Source organism: Puma concolor, chromosome D3, assembly GCF_028749965.1.
Source record: "Puma concolor isolate L17-30 chromosome D3, mPumCon1.1.hap2, whole genome shotgun sequence".
Lineage (NCBI taxonomy): Eukaryota > Metazoa > Chordata > Mammalia > Carnivora > Felidae > Puma > Puma concolor.
Genome location: NC_141678.1, coordinates 65,776,890 through 65,800,853, shown reverse-complemented (window position 1 = coordinate 65,800,853; position 23,964 = coordinate 65,776,890). Strand labels below are relative to the sequence as shown.

Sequence of the window (23,964 nt, the reverse complement as noted above, 5' to 3'; positions counted from 1 at the left end):
TTATTACCATGTACCTGTCAGAATGGCTAAAATGGAAGGTAGTGATAACAAGCATTGAATGCCTATGAGGATGCAGAGAAACTGGATCATTCATACATGCTGGTGGGAATGTAAAATGGTATAACCACTCTAGAAAACAATGTATCTGTTCCATTCAAAACTAAAAATGGAGGATACCTGGGTGGCTCAGTCAGTTAAGCATCCGACTTGATTTTTTGGCCCAGGTCATAATCCCATGGTTCCTGAGTTCTAGTCCTGCATCAGCATAGAGTCTGCCTGGGATTCTCTCTCATTCTTTCTCTGCCCCTCAGCTGCTTGCATGTATTTTTTTTTTCCTCTCTCTCTCTCCAATAAATAAATAAAGTTAAAAATTAAAAAAAAAAAAAAAACGTAAAAATGGATTTACCACATATCCAGCAATTGATGCTTGGGGCAATTTTCCCAGATAAATTAAAGTGTATTTTCACCTAGTTATTTATATATCAATGTTCATAGCAAATTTATTTATAATAGATCCAAATTAGATCTATTGAAATCTAGTTGAAAAACCCGGTATATCCATGCAATAGAATACTACTCAGCAATGAGATGAAACCCACTACTGAAACACACAACTTGGACAAATCTCAAAAAAATTATGCTATGTGAAAGACAAAAAGCCAATTTTAAAGGATAGGTGTAAGTCAACCACTTTGATACTGGTGTACTGGAGTTAAACAGAAGAGTAAATGAATGGCACATAACATGAACCAGGTTTTTCACTGTTGGAGTAGAAGGGTAGAGATGAACAAGGGAAGAAAACTAGAATGCTCCTGTGGTGACATATTAGACTTAGAGACACCGGTTTAGACTCATGTTTTGCTTAATGCAGATGGTTGCATATAAAAATATTTATACATAGTCTACATACACTGGTTGGTATACACATATAGATTTCTTTGTTTTGCCAGATAAGAGGCCCAAGAAGTTATGACACACCAATAGCAATATGCAAACCTAGTGCCGATATCTTGGCTTCTAATACCATTCTTTAATAAAAGGAGCTTAGATCCTTAGAGAAAAGATTAATTCTAGGACTGGCATAGGAAATACACAAGATGAGCCTGGAGCATCTTATAATGCCAGAAGATAAAATAGTGCTTCCAACCCCCACCAAAAAAAAAAAAAAAAAAAAAAATTGTGCACACGTAATGATGGGGATAATTCAAAGGAATATAGGAGCCAATTGAAAGAACTCCCAAGGGTTATGATTCTAATAATGTAAGCAACAACAACAACAAAAAGGTGGTATTAGAATATAACCTAGAATGTAAAGTCAATATCCATGAGTCCATATCAATAGAAATAAATCATTGAGTAAATGAATAAATGGGTATAAAAGACAAATTCGGTATGGTTCCACCTATAAGCGATATCTAGAGTAGTCAGACGCAGAGAAACAGAAGGTAGAAGGGTGGTTGTCACGGGCTGGGGGGTAGGGAGAATGGAGAGTTGTTGTTTAATGGGTACAGAGTTTCATTTTTGCAAGATGAAAAAAGTTTTGGAGATTATTTGCACAACAGTGTGAATATATGTAACACTACTGAAGTGTGCAGTGAAAAATGGTTGAGGGGCACCTGGGTGGCTCAATCTGTTAAGTGTCCAACTTCAGCTCAGGTCACGATCTCCTGGTTTGTGAGCTCAAGCCCCATGTCCCTAGTCGGGCTCTGTGCTAACAGCTCAGAGCCTGGAGACTGCTTCAGATTATGTGTCTCCCTCTCTCTCTGCTGCTGCTGCTCTCTCTCTCTCTCTCAAAAATAAATAAACATTAAAAAATTATTTTAAAAAATGGTTAAGATGATAAATGTTATGTGTATTTTACCACAATTAAAATTTTTTTAAAGATTTTAAAGGACATTTTTGGGAAAACTGATGAAATCTCAAGTCTATTTCAGCTAATAATACTATTTAAAAGTTAATTTCTTAATTTTGATAATTATACTATGGCTATGTAAGATATTAACATTAGGGGAAGCTGGGTGGAGGCATTAAATAGAATCCTGTACTGTTTTAGCAACTTTTCTGTAAGCCTGAATTATTTCTTTTTATTTTTTATTTTGTTAATGTTTATTCATTTTTGAAAGAGAGAGGCAGAGTGTGAGAGGGGTGGGGGCAGAGAGAGAGGGAGACATAGAATCCAAGGCAGGCTCCAGGCTTTGAGTTGTCAGCACAGAGCCCGACATGGGGCTCGAACCCACAAACTGAGAGATCATGACCTGAGCAGAAGTTGGACACTCAACCAACCGAGCCACCTGCGTGCCCAGGACTAAAATTATTTCAGAATAAAAAGTATAAAAAACTCACTCCTCTGTGCATAAGAATTTCAAATAATATATGTAGATACCCAGCCCTGAAGGAGAGAAGCATAATTCTTCATTTCTTTTTTTTTTTTTTCGTCCTTTTTAAAGTAGGCTCCACACCCAATGTAGGGCTCCAACTCATTACCCTGAGATCAAGAGTCACATGTTCTACCAACTAAACCAGCCAAAAGCCCCCATAACTCTCTGTATCTTAAATGTGGGTTCTGTGTAGTGAATTCCTTCCAAAGAACAAAGTGTGAAAAAGGGTGGGGGGTGGAAACAACTTAACAGTGGGGAAACTGGACCAACACTTCCTCAGCCAGGTGGTCAAGGTTAAACTCAGCAGGGATAAGTCTTGATAGTATGTACACTTTACGTCTGTGATCATCTTGTCAAAAACTTATGATCCCAGTCTAATGAGAAATTACATCAGACAAACCCAACTGAGGGACATACATGGCCAATACTCCTGAAAATGGTCAAGGTTATTAAAAACAAGGAAAGTCTGAGAAACTGTCCCAGCTAAGAGGAGCCTAAAGAGACATGACTAAATGTGATGTGGTATTCTGGAAGGGATTCCAGAACATAAAAATGGACATTAGCTAAAATCTAAAGACATCTGAATAATACATAGTCAATAATAGTGTAATAATTTGTTTTATTAACTGTGACATAGATGCCATACCATAATGTAAGATATTAATAATAAGGAAATTGGCCTTGTTACAGGGTTTATGGGAACTCTCTGTACTATCTTCACAACTTTTTGTAAATCTAAAGCTGTTCTAAAAATAGACTTTATTTTAAAAAGGCCACATATTGCACGATTCCATTTATGTAACATTCTTGAAAGTAGAAAATTATCGAGATGGAGCACACATTAGTGGTTGCCAGGGATTAGGATGGTGAGGGAGGGAGTGGTTAGCAGAGGGAAATCTGTGGTGATGGTGCTACTGACTGAATGTGGGGGTGGTTACGCAGGGCTGTACATGTGATAACACTGCAGAGATCTGTGCGTGCACACAAGCACACACGAGTTGTGCATAATTGGTGACATCTGAATGAGCTCTGCTAATTGTGCCAATGTTAGTTTCTTGGCTTTGTTATTGAACTGGGGCTACATGGCATGTTCATGTGGGGTGGGGGGTGGGTTGCACCGGACGTATTTCTGAGCATCCTCCCCTGAATCTAAAATTCTTTCCAAATAAAAGTTCCAAAAGTCTTTGGCATATTAGAAACCTTCTGAGACATCAGACGTCTACTAGTTTAGCAAATTATATTCATGGGGATATGACTCGGAAACCACCTGACATGTTTGCACAAAGCTGTTGTCTGGTATATTAGTCAGGGTTCTGCACAGGAGGAATAGAACCGATAGGAGATTATATTTATATATAGACACAGGGAAAGAGAGAGAAATTGATTTATTATAGGAATTGGCTTACATGGTAATGGAGGCAAGGGAGTCCCACAGTCTGTTGTCTGCAAGGTGGAGGCCCAGGAGAGCCAGTGGTCTAATGCAGTCCACATTCGAAGGCCTGAGAACCAGGGCAGCTGATGGTGTACATCCCCATCCTCTGACCGCAGAAGATATGCACTGAGGTGTTCATCTCGGCAGTGAGTCAGGAAAAAAAGAGGTGAATTCCCCCTTCCTCCTCCTCCTCTTGTTCTATTCAGGCCCTGGAGGCACCGGATGAGGCCCACCCACACCTGGGAGGGCCATCCACTTAACTCAGTCGACTGATTCAAACACTAATCTCACCTGGAAACACCCTCATAGACACACTCGAAAGCAATGTTTCATCTAGGCCAGTCAAGCTGTGGCCAGTCAAGCTGACACATAAAATTAACCATCACATCTGGTTTCACTGTTTTCTTCCAATTGTTTAGTTTGGGGATGGATTTAGGGTGTTCTGGAGTACAGGGGGGAAATCGTGGGAGACTGGTCTTGGGGGTCTCAGGGGCAAGGGCAGCATAGATGGTCTAAGAAGGAGCAACAGAGATCATGTCTACCTTCCAGAGATATACAGAGCTCGAATTTCTTTTTAAGTTTTTGTTTTCACAAAATCACTTTTGTGAGAATGAGAAGGAGATGTTGATCTGGGGTGCAGATGCCACACCGAGGGTGCACAGCTTGACAAGGAATGTGCAGGATGGATTTCAGCCCCCACTTCCTTTCTCAGCCAGGTCTGCTTGTGCAGGGAACAACCTGCCCAACCTGACATGGCAGCCCTGGCTGAGGATTATACTCTGTCACATTCGATATTATTAAGAACAGTAACCCAAAGAGTGGTTTTACAGTTTGTGGGTTGTGGCCATGAGACTTCCCAGAGGAGGTGTGGTTTCAATTGAACTTTAAAAGACAAGGAAAGACATGAATCACTGGGTTCTACTCCTGAAGCCAAGACTACACCGTATGTTAACTAACTTGAATTTAAATTAGAAAGGAATAAAAATAAATAAAAAGTCGAGAAGTTGGACAGGCAGAGAATGGGAGCAGGAAGTTCACGATCAGGATTTGCTTAAATAAAGCTCAGCGAGACCTTGTCTTCCTTGCTCATCCTTACATTTTTGATGCTTGGCACTGTGTATAGGGAAGGAATTATGGAAGAAAGGAAGAAAACGTGATTATATGTCCTCATGATTCTACTTTTTTTTTCCACTAATTTCTTTGATACCTCATGCCCTTCAATCAGATTAGCCTAGAATAGACTATGTTGAGGTGATGACCCCGACATATGACCATTACACAATGGTGGGGGTAAAAATGGAAAATAAAGGTGGGAGCTGTTTGGAAGGCACAAAATGACAGCATTGGAGACTTTAGACTTGGAAGGCACTGCAGATGTCCTTGATAGTTTAACCTCCCATTTGAGAGTAAGCAAGTGAAATGCCAATAAGTTTTGCACCTGGGCATAAAATTCCTTAGTGACCAAGCAGAAATACGTCCCAGGTCTCTTGACTCTTATGTTACTGCTCTATTCACTAAAAGCAGAATTACATTTTAAAATATCAAGCTTAATAATGAAAAGAATATGTGTGATTTCTAACTCTTTTGAGGTTTTACTATTTCTAATTTGTTACTTTCCAATTTTAGCATATATAAATGTCAATTACACTTTGAACTAGTCTTCTCTTTAATTAATTCTGTAAACAAAAGCCCTTGTGACACTTTAGGGAAGTGTACCACCACCACCGCCTAACAATTAAAACCCCAGATACGGGCTTTTCCCATAAAAGTGAAAGCATTAGTAGTAACAATGGAGGTGCACACCACTGTCTGCCTCCTTCTCAATCCCTTTCACACCCAGTCATTATCTCATATGACCTATAAAGAGCTTTCTATGACCTTGGGCAAATCCTTTAGCTTTTCATATCCCATTGTCCTCACTCCCGATCACGTGTGTGACAGGTTAAATTTTTTGAAGTCGTAACTGATTTCCAATATCCTCGCTCTGCTACTGGTGTCCTCCCCCCATACAGGCAACTAGGCTGGTTTGTGCTCATTCCCTCAGGGCATGTATCTGACAGCAGAAAGCAAAGGGGAGACCAAAATTAAAAAGACTTTTTTCCCTGGCTTTTCAGTTTCAAATGCCTGGAAACTAGGAAAATAGAAAGAACTTGGGGCACAGAGAAACAATTTGGAAGTTGGAGCAAGGTTTTCATAGTGACCGTTCCTTTCTTTCCCTCTAGGTTAGAAGAGGGACCCTTAGGTCTGTAACTAAGGTTCTCCTATGCTGGTGGAATGGGGGCTTAAAAATTAATAATGTTGAGCTGCAGAGAAATTTAAAAATGTATATTCCTTCCACCCATCTATTTGTAGACTGAGGTTCATACCAGCCCCATGTGTGAACACATCTGACTTTCCCAAGAATCATTGTCAGCACATTGCTATTCTGTGGGCTGATTAAAACCCCCAAAGATGGGCCAATCCATTCCAAGGCAACTGCTTTGTCCCTGCTGGCGGGAAGAGATTAGGGGCACTCTGAGAAGTCATTGCTGATTTCAGAAATACCACCAGCCTAATGAACCTGAGTTAGAAAGAGGACTATATAATGCTTTAAATTTTCCTGGTTCAGTGCAAGATAGTTGGCAGAGAGGGAAAAGAGGGCAAATTCTACTTTGTTAGAAGTGCTGACTAAATTCTCTATCAGGAGGCTACCCAAAGCACTAGTGCTCTGACCACCCTGAGGCTTCCCTAATAATCTACTCCTGAAGACTTCCATTCATTCCACCAGACTTCCGTTATTCCACTGTGGGTGCTCCACATACTGAAAGTCCTAATAAATGTCACAGCGGGATGGATTGATAGGGATGAGAGCTGCTCCTGACACTTCCTACATACCTTGTTGGATTTTGAAAGAAGTGCTCTGGAAGACTGCATAAAGAAAGAGAGTGAAAAATACATCAATATATGTATGTTTACATATTCTCAATGTACAATGTGCAAATTACACTTTAAAAGGGCTTTATAAACCAACTTGACTCTAAAAGCAAAATTGGAACAGAGTGGGAAGAGAAGAAAGTGCCAGTGTGGGAGCTCCTCGCTTTTTCGGAGGCCCCATCACTCTTACCACTTGCCACATTCAGAACTGCTAGTTCATTTTTCAAACACAGGCCTTGTGCATTCCTCCAGAGCAAGGACTTCTTACTCCTGGCCCTTGTCCTCAGGGTCTTGTTCAGACTGGTAGACTCTGGCTAGGTGATCCATAACTGTCTACGGTTGATTAAGTGCCCTTTCCTATCACTCCAAACTTTAAATCCAGCCGGGGATCTATCCTTGAGATATCTGACATCATGGGATATTTAGTAAGAAAGCTTAATCCCCATCCATAATGTTGTAAAAATTTAGGACAGGATGGGTCTCCAACATTATCCAACATACTTTGCTTTCAGCAGAGGTCTGACTGGTTCTTTGAATCTAGCCCTTGGCTTTACATCCAGGTGTAATATATTCTGAACAGTAACCCAGTAAATCAGACTCAAATCTTGCCCAAGATGTACTTCCCAGATTTCTACAAAAGGCAGAAGTTTGGTTAGAATTTTCTCAATGATTCTATATCCAGTTGGTGTGAGCAAAGACCCCCCAAATACTATTAAACTCCTTAGTGATGTGAACCAGATGGAAAATAAAACAAAAGAATTCACAACTCATGTTAGACTGAATTGAATGTCTTTAATTTCACACAATGAATAACATATGAATAGGATTAACTTTTTTTTTTTTTTAATAGTTAAGTGCTCTATACTGTGCTAACCTGATCTGGTAGCGAAAAAGACTGAGCTTTCTTTTAGAAAAAATGTTTAAAACCCAACATCTAAGACCATGGAGGAGCATGACAGTAAAGCATGCCAGATGTATCTACGCCTCAAATAACAGCAAGTCCGTGTTCATTTTAAATGTACAAAAATGCTTTATGAATAAAAACTGTTACAAAAAGAACATTTCAAACAATGTACAATTTTCTTGCCTCTATATTCAATAAAATACAAATACATTTTTTGTTCTAAAATATGTTTACATACAATCAAAGTAGAACATGCAAATTACACTTTAAAAAAGGCTTTTAAAAACCACTTATGAATACAAACTAAAAATTAGCCAGCACGACTTGTAAGACAATCTTGTGCCCCATTTTTTCTTTTGAAATATATATATACATATTTAACACATCATGTGCATTTATTATTATTTAAGAAATAGATTTTTTAAAAAAGGAAGAAAAAGAAAGACACCAACCTAGGTTGGAACTGCCCTTCTGTGTTGACCAGTGGCAGCTCTTTTCAATTTTTCCCCCCTTTAGTGTTTATCATACCTGGGGAAGTGGGCAATAGATATCCAGGAAGTTTCTTCCTTGGTTGATATGTGCTTCTAAGACTGTTCCCCAAATGACTGAGTCCCACCAGAAGGAAGACTCATTAGTGGGGCAAACTCTCCAAGAAACAAGAGGCAGAGGGAGCCTTGTATTGTGGAAAGAAACTTTAAAAAACACCAAGAAAATGCTACGGTATATTACAGTTCGAGTTTCTAGGCACTGTGATGACATTATCTGTAAGCTCTGGCATTTGGACCATTGTGATACTATAGGGTAGTGTTGAGAATAATGTCTATATTTATCTACTTTTACATAATGAGAAGACTGAAAATCCTGCAATGTAACACTTAAATGGCTTTTGAGGCATTTCGGCTTCTGCCACCCCGTCTCTCTCCATGCTACAGTTGGCATTTAAAGGCTTTGGAAATATATGTATAGACTTTAGACAGTTCCCAGGTAAATCTTCCTAGTGGTAGGGAAAAAATATTCTCCAAAAACTCATTATCTGAATATTGTTGGGTAATAAGCTGTAGGAGTGGGATTTTCTACTAAAGTACTAAAACCAAATCCTTTATGATGTGCATGTAGTACATCACCTTATACTATAATTCTGTCACCACTTGCTTGTCATATTTATAGAGCCAGCACTGTGCAGAACACAAATTCCGACTGCCATCCAACATGGCCTCCCACTCCGAACAGCAGCCAAGTTAACATGCTAATCCTCTGTCAGCCCTTAGTCACCTACTCTGGGCTGTCAGTGGCTGTTGAGTCCCGGTCCTGCCAAGTCACAAACCAGCTCCTGACATGCTCTCCTTTCTTTTGACCTGTCTTCCTTGGGTTGTAGCCAGAGCCATGCTATTAGAGGAAGTTAAACTTCTCTTTCACATGAGATGAGGGGTTGAAAAGCAAGTGGCTCCTCAGCCACTTAGGAAGTGGATCAGAGACCCATCATCACCTTCAAGGAGGCTTTTACATCTCGATTTCATCCTTTGCTCACCTCTAATCAGATTCCCTGTAAGTGGGTTCATGCCTGCTTGCTGAAGGAAAGTATTCCATAAAAACAAAAACAAAGAACCAAGAGATTTCTTTATGAAATAATTGCTGGAGGTGTTTATGGAGTCCCATGCATACCAAATGACATCTTCTCTAAATAAAAATGCAGCCTCCAGAAGGCAGTGTTGGCTGGCTAGAGACTCCTCAGTCCGGGTCAAGATTGCTGAGTTCTCATCCTGGTTCTGCATCCAATGAGGTGAAACTAGGCTGGCCCTAGTGTTGAGCCAGGACAGGAGAGGAGAGACTAATGGAAAGGGGTTACTTAGAAAATAAGAAAATGGTTGTACCAATGAGATGAGTTAAGTTAATGGTAAGTATAAGAAAAAAAAAAAGTAACATGATACTGAGTAGGGAGCTGGGCAGGGGAGAGAGGAAGCCGTACCGTGCCTGGACTAGCTTCCACCTTCCAATGGCTATTTAGCATGTCTCAGTTTGGGTCCTCTGTGGTTTTCCAATCTATTCTTAGGGTCATAAATGTAGAGGATTTGCATTTAAGTCACATGGCAACTGTAGAACTGAATTTATGTAGTTACAACCCTGCTATATCCCTCCTGGAATACCTTACGCTGGTTTGGAAATTCTAATGTATCCTTAAGTTATTTGACATTTCTCTCCAACTAGAAGTTAATGTCAATTAGAGTTTGGGTCCTTCTTTAAGAAGCTCAGAGAGTGCCAGCTCATTCTCTTCTGCAGGAAGACTGAGTCTACTCACAGACCTGTTTGGGTAAATGGTACAACACCAGAAGGAAGAAGGGCAAAAGAAAGAATGAAGGAAATGATTTTCAAAGTCTGGCAGGAGAGAAACCCCTTTATGGTTTAATTGGAATGAAAATGGTTGCTCTTTCATAGCCATGGTGGGGTGAACGGGGCTAATTTAAATCTTCCTTTCCGGTGACTTTGGAACCACTCAGACATGGCTTGGGAATGACACATTGAAAGTGGCTGGTTTGATTTTGCTGTTCAACTTCTGTGAAATGCCAAAGGTCCACCTAGGTCACAAACGGAGTAGCTATGATATAAGCTTTAAAGTACAGGAGGATGCATTCCTTTAAACTTACATATTGCTAGGATTAAATGTGACTGACCTAGTGGGTAGCAAATGATGTTAAGCCCAAGGTGACAGTGCAGAATAGGATGACTCTGTGGGTAATTTCAACCATTGTTGGTGCCATGACAGAGCAGTGATGTTGGCAAGCATATTAACTTGGGATTTTTAAATTTACTCCCATAGATACCCCATCCCTTATTCTCCTGTGTTCCCAGCAAAAATCCATCTCTCTCTAAGGAAACAGTGTTGTGTTTTGAAGTGATAATACAATTTCCAGCCAGTCCCAACTTCCTGTAAAGAAACTTAATTTGGAGGTAAACCAGATATTCTAATTCCCATTAGAAAATTGAATTCTGTCTCTCAGTGTCTCTCTTTTTATAATCTACCATGCCAGGTGTTTGATGTCTTGGGGAAGGTAAGGGGAGGAGGAAGGGAGAAAATTGGAAATACTTATTTGAAATTTCCACATCTGACTTTTAGAAAACATCTACGGCAATGGAATAACTTCATATTCATTCTGAGTCTTCTTAACATGTTTTACTTGAGCTGTGGAAATGGGTGATAGAGATGGAATATTTGTCCACGCTAAACCAATGGCTAGAGTACAACTTGGATGAGAAATGTACAGTTGAAATTGACCATTTAAAAGACGATTTGTCACACACAGTTTGCATCCATGCAGACTGATAGATTTATAATTACATTATGTACAAAAATGTTTTAGTTTATTAAGGCAACCACAATTTGGATACTTTGTCCAAGGTGGCTTGATACAATTGGAGTGGTGATACCCTTTGAGCATTTTCTTTTCTTTCTTTTTTTTTTTTTTTTCAGATAAGAACACTTACTTCCATTTGCTTTTAAGAAATAATTATCAAGAGATAATGGACTTATTCTATTGTGTTTTTGTTTCTTTTCTTTTCTTTTTTTTTCCAACAATCTATGATAGCTACTTGTATGAAGGTTCACATACCAAGGCATTGCCAGACATTTGTCTTTCTGGTGGGTCTGGGGTTTCAATTTTTGGTGATTTGTCAGTTATTCCATTTGCTGTGGGTTATTAAAACCGTTCTGTTCTGCCTATTCTCTGCTGATATGTTTTAAGTATAAAAATAACCTGATTGACACCCCGGCCAACATATCCTTGGCTGCTCTAAATCACTTATTAAAAAGGCTCTATCAATACTGAGTATCTGTTTCACAATGATTGGGATTCGAAGCCAAGTTCCTTGGGACAGCATGCCAAGGGTGAACATTACAACACACATAAAGTTTACATTATTTAGGTGTGTACCAAGGAAAAGAAGGCAGCAAGTAAGTTAATGAAAAGGTATATGGAAGTACAATGGGCAAAGGAAAGGTAGGAACAGACTACGCTAAGTATCAGTGTGTGATATAGCAGAGGCATACAGAAGAATATGAATCCATGTCTAAGGTTGCCTATCACTAGAATTCCACCTTCTGATGACGAATCCATCTGAGAAACTGTATGGTTAATGGAAAGATTCAGGTCACCTGAAGATGATGTTGGTGCCCCAAAGCCTAGCCAAGCTTGGAAAAACCAAAATAAAAGTAAAAACCAATTAAATGGAAATGGGTTACAACAAAGCCAGTTGAGAAATTTGCAGCTTTTCTCCCCTTGGAATGTTTCCTAATTGAGGGTGCTTCCCTTTCAATTTTCCTGGCCAGCAAATGCAATGGAATCAAAGGCGCACCTTGGATGCAGGAGGCCCGGTGGCTGTCAAAGAGCACCACCACCGGCTTTCTCCTCCTCGATGGGTCTTCTCGCCTGCAAAGGATCTAGCCATACTGAAATGCCGCTTGGTTTGGAACTGCTGTAAAGCACAGACCAGCTTCTGTTGAAGGCGTCCCCCTGCTTTGCTTTCCCAAGAGCTACGGATGGCTCAACCCCGTCATCGGGCGCGATTCTGCCTGCCCAGCTTCTGGAGAGAAGGGCATCGGTGTCCCTGCAGCGTGGGATTCCGCCCCCACCCCGGCTCACTGCACTTCCAAGTGTCAGTTCCCCCAGCCCCAGGTTCAGACGCCCAGACCCACCCTAGGGAAGGCCATCGCTCTCACTCCCTCGGGATTTCCTCTGCCTTTTGGCCTTCACCTCCTCTTCCTGGGGCAGGGGCTGCTGCGGGGGCGGCTGCTGCGGGGGCTGGGCAGGAGGCTGAGGTTTGTGTTTCCTCTTCCCTCCTCCTCTGGGGGTCTTGGGCAGGGGCGGGGGCGGGGGCGGCGGCGGCGGCGGCGGGGGCGGGAGGGGCGGGGGCGGGGGCGGGGGCAGGGGCGGCGCCTCCCGGGCCATGTGGATGACCGCCTCGATGGTGGCCATGATGGTGTCTTGGGTGGCGGCCGGCTCCAAGACGAGCGGGCTCAGGCTCGGCTTCTGCCCCCTCTTGCTGGGAAGGTCGATGCATTTTTCCAGCACCGGCATTTGGTCTCTGGAGTCCTCATCGAACTGGGTGGGCTGCTTTCGGGGACGCCCTCTCCTCTTCTTGACGAAGTTGTTGCCTGTCTTTGATTGTCTCTGCAGCCGCTTGGCCTTCAGGATCTTGTTCACGTGGTCCAGGTTCTTCTTGGTGGACAGGATCTTCGTGTAGTTGCACATCTTGCGCACCTCGCACTGGATGGCCTCGATCTCCCGCCGCTTGAATCGCTTCTTCAGGGAGGAGCTGGCTGCAGGAGGGGAAGAGAGAAGATTGAGCACCAGAGGCAAGCTGCCCTAAACCCAGCTATCGCACTGACAACTGGCATTGTATTTGGCCAGGAAGATTCTGGAGGAGCGATGCTATGGATGTGACCCAGTATCTAGTCTTCCTTTTCCTTGATGGAAACTGAAAATAGTACAAGTCAACATTGGTTGGCTATCTTCTGTGCACACAGCAATTCTATTTATACTATTTCTTGTTTACAACAATTCTGTGGAATGCTCTTGTTCCCCATGTCTAGGATTTAGAAACAGGCTTACTCCATGTAGGAAGATCTACCCTGGGAGTGAATGTCAGAATCAATATTCCCATTACCTGTTCCTATTATCTTTTATTTTTTATTTAGCCCTTTGACATTTGATGTGATTCAATTTAGGATTAGGTTATGCTTTTTCTTTTTGTAGAAGATGTTGAATGAAAAAAAATGACAGTCCTTTATAACAAGCAATCTGGATCGTTCACATGTACTATCAACCTCAAAAAAGAGATGCCTTGACCTCACAGGGAGCATGTATGTAAGTGTGCCTATTTATTTCTAACCCTCCTCTACTGACAGGAGGGAGGATTATTTTCTGGGACACCATCTCTCTGATTCCCACCCCCCTGCTCCCGCTCCGCCAATGTTCTAGACTTGTCTAGTTGCCTGATAGTGTCCAGTTGACCAAGTCCTTCTTAACCAATTCATCCTCCGAAAACCTCAAGGGAAACCAGCCGGGTGTTTCTGAATCACTCCCACTATTCCACTACTTGGCTGTGTTGTTTGTAAAGAGCTCCTTTCAGATCCTGGTGGCCAGATGGACCTGTACTGTATGAGTCAAACCTCTAATCTCCAGAAGTCAGGTACTGCTACCGCTAAATAGCCTTCAGAACTGCTTTGTTTTGACGTTCGGACACTGTAAAATGTGAATGGCTTCAAGATGTAGCAGACCTTTCCTCCTTTAGGTTATTCTTTCTCCCTGTGCTGTTCATGAGCAGGCATGCATGTACGTCCATGTGTACACACACACACACACACACACACACACACACACACACACACTCAGGCACTCACACATACTCTTCTGCCCCATCTTCACACCGTCCCCTCCTTTTTTATGAACGTAAGAAGTGTGTCCTCACTTAGTTTTTTGCTGCTGTGATATACCCTAGATTCTCAACCCCAAAGATGCCTATGGAGAAGATGCTGACCCTACTAAACATTACAGGACCATGTATTATGGTTTTAGCATCATAGTTTCTTGTGTTATCCCATGTTTTTTCAACTATGTCCTAAGGAAATAAGGAGAGGGGGCACCTGGGTGGCTCAGTTGGTTGAGCATCTGACTCTTGATTTTGGCTCAGGTCACAATCCAAAGGTCGTAGGATTGAGCCCCTGCATTGGGCTCTGTGCCAAGCACGGAGCCTGCTTAAGATTCTCTCTCCCTCTCCTTTTGCCCCTCTTCCCTGCTCACATGTACTCTCTCTCTCTCTCTCTCTCTCTCTCTAAAAAAAAATAATTAAGGGAAATGAGGGAAAAATACTGAAAACATGGATACCATTCTCACTTATTCTTGGGCACTCCCACTTTATTCCTTTCCCTGCTTCACCCCATTTCTCTTTCGTGCTGTGGCTGGCACTGAACTCCAGGAGGGTATTATTTGAAGTTATTTACACCACTAGCTTTATGGAGTGGGAATCTCTGAGTTCCATAGGACAGGTCAAAATGTTACTGCTTTTGGCCCAAGGTCATTGTAAGACTTACTGAGCAATGAATAACTACTGAACAATCTTTAAAATAAGTTATAAAGATCAAAATAGAACAAAGCCAGAGTGAGCTTCTGAGTACAAAAATAAAATGTTTGTAGTTAGTGTTGTGAAAGAAAAGCGTTGCTCAATTGTAAGTTCTCAGATGCAGGGATCAATTCTTGTCCATCTTTGTGTCCCTCACAGAGCATAGCGTGGTGCCTTGTCCGTGGACAGGATTTAAAAATTGTTTTTGGACTGATGAATCACACTAATCATTGTGCCTTGTAGTCAGAGTCTTCTCTAAAGGAGTTCAAGTTTGGATTTCTAAAGCATCCGCTACAAAAATAGGGACAGTAGGAGCTAGCAGGTCTCCATGTCCGAGCCAGGTGATCTATCTTGTCCACAAAGTTCATGAGTATTGAGAAGACGTCAGAAAGACTCCACAAAACCTTTGACATTATTCCAAGTACACGTTTCATGTGAAGTTAACCCTTTCTTTGTATCATCTTTGGGGGAAAGAAAACTCTGTGTAGTACATAATACAGCATATATAGGTAGAAAGTAAAACATTAGGAAATTAGTTGTCAACATCTGACTGACTAAAGATTGACTGGAAAACTCCATGAACGGCAGGTCATTTGGGAGAAATACAAGCATTGGTTTTGTTTCTCTCAGTGTTTTCTTTTTAGCATGAAGTGACAAAAAACAAACAAACAAAAGGAACCTGGTAGATAATACCGTATTCAGTAATTCATTGTATGCTGCATAATATGTTATTAAGCCCTTGTACTGAAAAAATGATTATGAAATAAGTTAATTCTCAGTCATGTAAACATACCTTTACTAAAAATATCATAACCAATTCCTTTGCACCCACTGTTCACATTTGATAAATGTTAACTTTTGCCATATATATTTTAATGTTTATTTATTTTTGAGAAAGAGGGAGACAGAATGCGAGCAGGGAGAGGCAGAGAGAGAGGGAGACACAGAATCTGAAGGAGGCTTCAGGCTCTGAGCTGTCAGCACAGAGCCCAACATGGGGTTTGAACTCACGAAACTTGAGATCATGACATGAGCTGAAGCTGGACACTTAACCGACTAAGCCACCCAGGTGCCCCTATACATTATTATATTTTTTTAACAGTTTATTTGTTTTTGAGAGACTGAGAGAGCACAAGTGGGGGAGGGGCAGAGAGAGAGGGAGACACAGAATCTGAAGCAGGCTCCAGGCTCTGAGCTGTCAGCACAGAACCTGACGTGGGTCTCGAACCCATGAACCATGAGATCATGACCTGAGCCAAAGTCAGATGCTGAGCCACCCAGGCGCTCCCTATACATTATTTTTTTAAAGAAAGAAAATATTATAGATTCAGCTAAGTCAGACTCCCCTCTCAATTCCATTCCAGTCCTTTCCTTTTCCATGCTTTTATTTATATTTTTACTGCATATGCATGAACCCATATTAGTAAAAATTACAGAGCTGAAACTACCTAATGTTGGTGGTACTGTAAGGAAGTGGGGGTCCTTGTACACTGTTGGTAGGAGTGTAAACTCAACTAATCATATTGGTGAGCAGCTGGGCACTGACCACTAGCACTGAAGATGGGCTTGCTCAATGCCCCAGAGAACCTGTGTCCAGGCTGGCTCCTTTACTTATCTGTAGTGGGAGGCTAAGGATGTGCAAGGATGTTCCCTGAAGCCCAGAAGACTGAAAACAGTCTAAATGTTAAGGAGATAATCCGTTACAATAGATAGACAATCTATTGGTTTAATCCGTAAACAATAGAATATTATAGATCTGTTGAAAGGAATAAGCAACATATATCAACATGGTTAAATCTAAAAACAAAACAAAGTTGGTAACAAAAGTGAATACAAGTACTTGCAAATATACCATTTAAAAAAGTGTAAAAACACTTTTCAAGTCCCTTGAATTCAAGATCCCTTGATTTTTTTTTTTAATTTTTTTTTAATGTTTATTTATTTTTGAGACAGAGAGAGACAGAGCATGAATGGGGGAGGGTCAGAGAGAGGGAGACACAGAATCTGAAACAGGCTCCAGGCTCTTAGCGGTCAGCACAGAGCCCAATGCGGGGCTCGAACTCATGGACGGCGAGATCATGACTTGAGCCAAAGTCGGCCGCTTAACCGACTGAGCCACCCAGGCGCCCCAGATCCCTTGAATTTTTATTTCATTTTCAGTGTGCAAATGTGGAGGTTTAAAGTGACAACAATGTGGAAGCTCAATTGTGAGCTAAGGATTAGGTGGATGAGATTTCACTCTCCTCTCCAAAGCTACCTCATACTGCATAAGCTTCTAGAGGAGTACCGTCCAGTAGGGTTTTCTGCCATGGTGGAAATGTTCTATATCTGTGCTGTCCCATTTGGTAGTCCTTAGACACATGTGGCTACTAAGCGCTTGAAATGTGGCTAGCATGACTGAGAAACTACATTTTTAATTTGACTTAAATTTAAATAGCTCCATGTGGCTGGTGGCTACTGTACTAGGCAGCTCAGTTCTAGTCCTAACCACCATGAAATACACTGGGTTCATTCAGTAAAATACAGACTGTGGGAAACTTGACAAATAAGATGCAAGTAGAGAAAGGCAGGGGAGGTGGCGGGACTGTAAATTAAAAAAGACGTAAGAGATAAAATGACCATATTTTGCTGCCAGTTTAAACAAACTGTCAAAAGAGATCTTATTTCATGAATTCATGGACATTTGAATAGTGTCTGGGCATTGCATGATATTATTTAATTCCTGTTTACTTACTTAGGTGTGATAACTGCATTATGACAATGTTTTAAAGTACTAAGCTTTTAGAAATACTTGCTATTTCTTTTTTAAAGTAGGCTTCACGTCCAGCATGGAACCCAATGTGGGGCTTGAATTCATGACCCTGAGATTCAAGACTTCAGCTGAGATCAAGAGTAGGATGCCCAACCAACTGAGCCACCCAGGTGCCCCTAAAATATTTATAGATGAAGTCACATGATATCCTCTGGAATTGGCTTCAAAATAATGAGGAATAGAGGAGATAAGTAGAAGTACTGATGAAATAGGATTTCTCTTGAGTTAATATTACTCTTGAGTTAATATTACTGAAGCTGGGTGGTGGGTACACTGCGGTTTATTATGCTATTCTGCCTACTTTGGTATATACTTGATAATTCCATAATACCTGGTTGAAAACATATACATGGCAAGTGGCAATAAAACATCTTTCTTTACATCTTAGGACTGTAGGGTGCTCTGGTTTTTCACCCTTTTGGGCTCTGTCACCAAAATAATTTTTGAAAGATAAGAAATGTCCTCAGCAAAAGGCATGTATCATCACCCTAGAAAATTCCTGCTGGTAGCTGCCCTCCTGGCTTAATGGGCTGGGAGAATGATTAAGTGCTCTGGCTTTTATGCTGTGACCAAATGAATAAACATATCAGGGCCCAATCTCCATTGATGCCATCAGGGGCTAAGACTTAATATGCCTCTTTCTTTTTTACATTGTAAACTTTGGAGGTGGGGGGGAGGTATCCACATCTACTGAACATCTGAATTGTATTTTGCCCGTATATGTATAATCCAAATATTTCAGTTCAGGTTTGTTACCCTTGCATGAGAACTGCAGCAGAGGGCAGGGCAGTGGGAAGGACTCTGCAGGGGCAGCTAGAAACAAATCTGAACTCGGATGAACATCTTAGCCTCTCTGGATCTCTCCTCATCTATTACATTGGGCAGTTATACTAGATACTCTCAAAATTCCCTTCTAGATTTAAAGATTGCTGTAATTCTTTCCTATTCTCATTATCAGTTGGCTTCCCAAATGTGAGGTGGAATAATTTCAAATTATTTTGAAATTCTAGTGGTGGTGGAGGGGGGGTGAGGACTTTGGTCTTGGCAGGATTCGATATTCACAAATCTTTCTCCTTATTGCTTATGATTTCATTGTCCCTCTAAATGTTTTCAGATTTTTCTCTCTTCAAATTGTTTCATTATTAGACAGTAATTTCTGGGCTCTTGCAGCAAAGATTGATTCCATATTTGCTCTCCTTCTTATAATGGGCCCATATCTTGCCTGCTCTTTGTTAGTTTTAAAAAATAATTATGAGTGGCCAAGGCAAAATGAAAATTCATGTCTTCATAACTGCAAAGCAAATCATCTTCTAGACCTTTCTCTGTATTTAAAATTGTCATGCAAATGGTTGACTTGGTTTTGGGCCCAGACGTAGCTTTTCTGTCTTTTAGTTCCCATTATCAGAGGATTGGCTCATCAGCATTTGTTGATTTGGTCACGTCTTTTATGATAATCAAAGACTGGACTTAGCACTGTGTTTTGCACACTGACTTTGCAGATGTAGGATAGGCACTGTGAGCAAGAGAGAGGCTAACAAGGCTTAGTTATATGTAAAGTTCCTCCAAAATAGGTGCTAATGATTTGGAGACTATACTTTGTCCATGTGCAAGACACATCTTAATTTGAGAAGAAAGTTCTGGGTGTGTCAGAAAGGGAAGCAAATTCATCTCTAGATTCGTTAGAATATTTCTTGCTGTTTAAATATCCCTGCAGGGAGGGAGGTAATACTGGGAGGACTGTTGAACTGCCTGGAGTTGCCTTCCAGGGTGGAAAGGGCTGGAACACTCTTTCCCTCAATCAAGGCAGACAGCTGCAGTATGAATTACATTGTATGGTGATCCAAGTTAAGATCCTTCGAAGGCAGAAGCCATGTCATTTCTTCGTACTCCCAGGATCCCCAGTCCAGGCTCATTCACACAGTAGCACATGGAACTGGCATATAGCAACACATGGTCAGCAAATACAAGCTCAAGGGAATTCACTTGTTTAATGTTCTCCCATGAAATTGTGCATTTTTTTTTTTTTTGGTACTTTGTACTTTACTCAGTAATGATCTCTTGTTTTCCTAATGCAGCCTTTTATTTTTTAATGGGATGTATGAAGCAACTTGCCTTGGCATGCAAACGTTCTTCCTTTTTCCCTAGAATTTAAATTAACCTTATACAATCCTGGCCTTAAAGGCTCTTTTTAAAAAAGATGGCAAGTTGCCTCTGTTAGTGAGGCTTCTGCAAGGCAGGGCACATCTGAGTTGCTGTTGGTCATCAGCATAAGTGCCGTAGTACTGCTTTACAATTTCAAAGCTGTAATTTAGAATTAAGGGTTAGCAGATGTGGGAGATTTGTCATGATATAAAGGTGTCTCCATTCTATTTTTAAAGGCATAATACAGTTTGGGGTTTCTTTGAAAATGTGACTGGCTTGTGTGAAGCACACAGTACCTGCTTGATTCTTCCAGGGCAGCTCCCACTTAGGGGTTTAAGGTAAAGCAACATCCTATCTTGACTGCAGTGCCTTGGTGGTTGGGGGGAGCGGGGGGAAGGTGGGGATCCTGGTTTTGTTTTGCTCTTATTTCTCATTCTCCCTGGGACAAGTGAGGGTTGGAGGCAAAGTGGGCCTTTTGGCTGATGGAGAAAATGAAGCAGCAGGATGTACATGTTCACAAGGAGAGCTCTGAAGAAGCAAGGGCCACCAGGGTGCCTCCCCTACATTTTCTGGGAGACATTATGGCATTAGGGATCCAGGAACTTGTCTCACATTGTCCTGCTGCCTCTGCAACTCTGCCCACATCACTCATAGCCTCTGTGCCTCTCCAGCTCTGATCACCTCTTAATTTAGCCACTTTCTTAGTGGGGTGCATGTTCCCATGGAGGAAGCAGGACTATCTACCTGGCTACAAGAAAAACATATTAATAGTTTTTATTTATATTAATTATATTTGATCTAAAAAGTAAGAACTAAGCTAAGCATTCTAATGCTTAATGTTTGGGGTAACTGTGATGCCCTTATTTGAGCTGTACATCAGATGTGTCACCTGTCACCGCTGGGCAGGAGGTACCTAGGAGAAGGGGAGAGGTCACGTTCATTTAAGGGGGTTGGCGGGCATATCCATCAGTTTCTTACTTTTGGGAAGGGCACGTCCTATATTCAAAACGCTATAATAGGTCAGCCCTTATGGTTCTTTTTAGGAAATTAAGATCTTTGAAAAGAAAAAAAATCAAACTACTTAGTCATAAGATCAGGAATATCCATGAAATATGTCACATGCCATGCAGTTTTTATTGGTTTCTCTTAGCAAACTATATAAGAGTTGCCATTTTCAGAGACGAATTTTGGCAGTTTCTTGTATAAAAAGACAAGGGTTCTAAATGTTCTCACCTTTGCTGTGCTGTCCATGGGCTGTCAGTGAAAAATACAAACAACTTAATGTCTCTTTAGGGTAAAATGGGAATTAATTTAACCGCTTTTAGGAAGAAACTCATACTTGAGACAGCATTTTTGACAACTGATTGAAAATGTTTCCATTGGCAATTTTGTTACTGAAAATGATATATTATAAACTATAAGATTCCTTAGATCTGCAAATTAAAAAATCTTGTAAACAGAGTTACCCTCCAAATGAAGAGTTTCAGAGATTTGAACTCATGAAACAATGCAATGCCTTTTGATATGCAAGACCATCTGATTGTCAAGGAAGTTGGTTAGACAAATTTCAACCACCTTTGCTTAACTGATGGATGGGACTGAAAAAAACAGTACATAAAACCTTGCATTGCAAGTAAGTGACTTGTTTTGGGAGTGTTCCACAAGACAAGCAAACACTTCTAATACATTTTAACTTGATAAACAAGCTATGTCTTGCAGTAGGAGTAGTACAATGTGAGGGTGAATGTCATGAGCCCATGGTTCTTTAAATTAGCTTTGATACACAAGTGCTTTGGATTACAAGCATGTTTCTGGTACAAATTATGCTCACAAACCAAGGTTTGTAATGCTCATAAAAACAAGGTTTTACCATATTCTGATTTAAGCAAAATGCTGCACTTTGTCCTCTTGGATATATGTTTATGTGAAATACCCTTTCAATCTACAACATCTACTAATGAGTATTGAAACAAACTAAATTTGGAATCAGAGCTTCAAATTGGTTTATCACAAGTGTTAAAAAAAAAAACACAAGGTTTTCAAAAAGAAATATTCAAACTCATTTAGTTGGCCCTCCCAAAACATTTTTAGAAAGAAATATTAAAATGAGTGTAAAATTTTGACAACAGTGAAAATATTTTTGTTTCCTTAATACAAACTTAAATGAAATTTAAAATTATTTTAACAATATGATTACAGATTTAGCTCAACATTTCAAAGTTTATATTTAAAATTTTTTTTAATGTTTACTTACTTTTGAGAGGGAGAGAGAAACAGAGAGTGAGCAGGGAAGGGGTGCAGAGAGAGGGACACACAGAATCCGAAGCAGGCTCCAGGCTCTAAGCTGGCAACACAGAGCCCAACACGTGGCTCCAACTCACCAACGGTGAGATCATGACCTGAGCCGCAAGTTGGACACTTAACTGACTGAGCCACCCAGAAGCCCCCAAAGTTCATATTTTAAAATATGAGTGTGTATATTCTGAATAGTGTTTACATGGAATTAACTGTTCAAAAGTATGTTAGTGATATCACCACATGATCAAAAATTTGGGCTGCTTTAAAGTTGCCCTTTCTGATTCTAAACCTCTGAAGAGTTTATTCACTCAGTATTTAATTCTAGAAGATCTTAACTTTCCATGTGCACAGCGTAAGAAGCATTAAAGCTCTCAAAGACAGACCACACGTGTTCTTCATACACTTTGTGACAAAGAGCGTGGTGTCTTTTTCACAGTAGATTCTTGCTTAATATATCTTGCTGGATTATTTCACATCATAAGCTCCTAGAGACTAAAGTCTGGGTATCAATAATCTTTATATTCCCTGGAGCAGTTTTAATTGAATTGCATGTAATTCCATGGCAGTTGGAACAGTGTCCTATCCATGGAGAGCTTCTACAGTAAGGTTGGAGGCAGACCTGGATGCCTCTTGGTTAGTCATTTCTGAGCTCCTGCTCCCTAGGTTTTCAGCATCCTTGACTTCTCTGACCACAGGGAAATAATGCCAGTCATTTCATGAGGTGAGCTTTGGGAGAACCACTTGTGGCTTTGGACAGATAAAGGCAGTGGTAACTCATCTCCAGAGAGAAAGTGCACAGAGGAAGAATGCAGCTAGGTCCCTCAGGGAGCCTCTAGGGGAGGTAACCAAGACTTGGTCAGGCCTAAGAAAGCTAGGTGAAGGGAGAGAGCTCAGAGATCAGGAGATGAACAACAGAGGCGATTTTCTCTGTCTCTAAGGCACACTGGGCATATTTGTTAGTAGGAACTGCCCTGGAAGGGGTCACAGAAGAGTTTCAAAGCTGGGAGTCTTTCTGGGCATGATGCTTATTAGGGCCACAGTGGCTTCCCAGGCTTTTGGCGAGGAATAAACTGTAAGTGGTGGCACTCTTAAACTGGGAAATATGAGGGCCATTTAGGCTTACTCTGTTTCTTTCAATTAACTTTGGCTTTTGTCTGTTGCATGTGGCTCAAGCCCCAGCAGACTGAGTAGACAACTTGAGAGGCTGGATAGAAATGCAGTTAACGCCAAAAAGTTTGACGCTACATCTGCTGAGTCTCACAGCATGCCAGGTGGTCACACGGCGGGGGTGGTCACACCCTCTCAAAGGCCTCTTTATATTTCTTTTCCCCTTCCTCTCCAACGTGGCATAACTGTATCCTTAACCATAAATACCATCCCTTATATAATACACCAATTATTGTAGCTGTGTGTTCATACTTGATTGTGAGAGATTTTCTCGTTTAAATTTTGAAAAAAAAACAAAGAAAAGAAAAACAGGGAACAAAGAATAATGTGGCAAATATGATTTCATGAAAACATTTACATTTTTAATATTTAGGCTCAGATAAAATAAATCCTGTTGACCATGCTAGAGCTTTAGGAATTGTGTCAAATAGTAGGTATCCGTGCTTTATTTTTCTTCCTAGTTTTAATAATTGCATTTGTTTACTTAAATCCTCAGGCTTGTTATTTATGATCTGATAGAAAACACCGCCTGGGATGTTGTAAGAATAAGGCTCTAGTCTAGACTTTGCACTCCTCAGTTCTGTGTTTCTAGACAAATTCTTGACTCCTTGGCAGGACCCTTACTTGTAAAAAAAAAAATTAAACAGTCATATACCTCCAAGTCTTCTCTGTTCCAGGTAAGACATCCTTACTTCCTTCATCTGTGTTTCATATGAAATGAATTCTAGACTATGTTCCATTTTGATCCTGTTCCTCTGGAGATTTTAGTGTCTGTCAAATTTCATCTTAAATTTTGGTGCCTGGG

General features: G+C 40.8%; 1 protein-coding gene across 3 annotated transcripts in view; it reads right to left on the bottom strand.

Annotated features, from left to right (window-relative positions):
* Positions 1 to 7,495: 7,495 nt before the first annotated feature.
* SETBP1 (SET binding protein 1) overlaps positions 7,496 to 23,964 on the bottom strand; it is a 380,272-nt gene continuing 363,803 nt past the window's right edge. For all 3 annotated transcript variants that reach the window (XM_086682866.1, XM_086682868.1, XM_086682867.1), the window contains one exon: positions 7,496 to 12,938. In XM_086682866.1, coding sequence (XP_086538992.1) covers positions 12,316 to 12,938 — 623 coding nt within the window. In that variant the 3' untranslated portion in view covers positions 7,496 to 12,315. The remainder of the gene's footprint in view (positions 12,939 to 23,964) is intronic.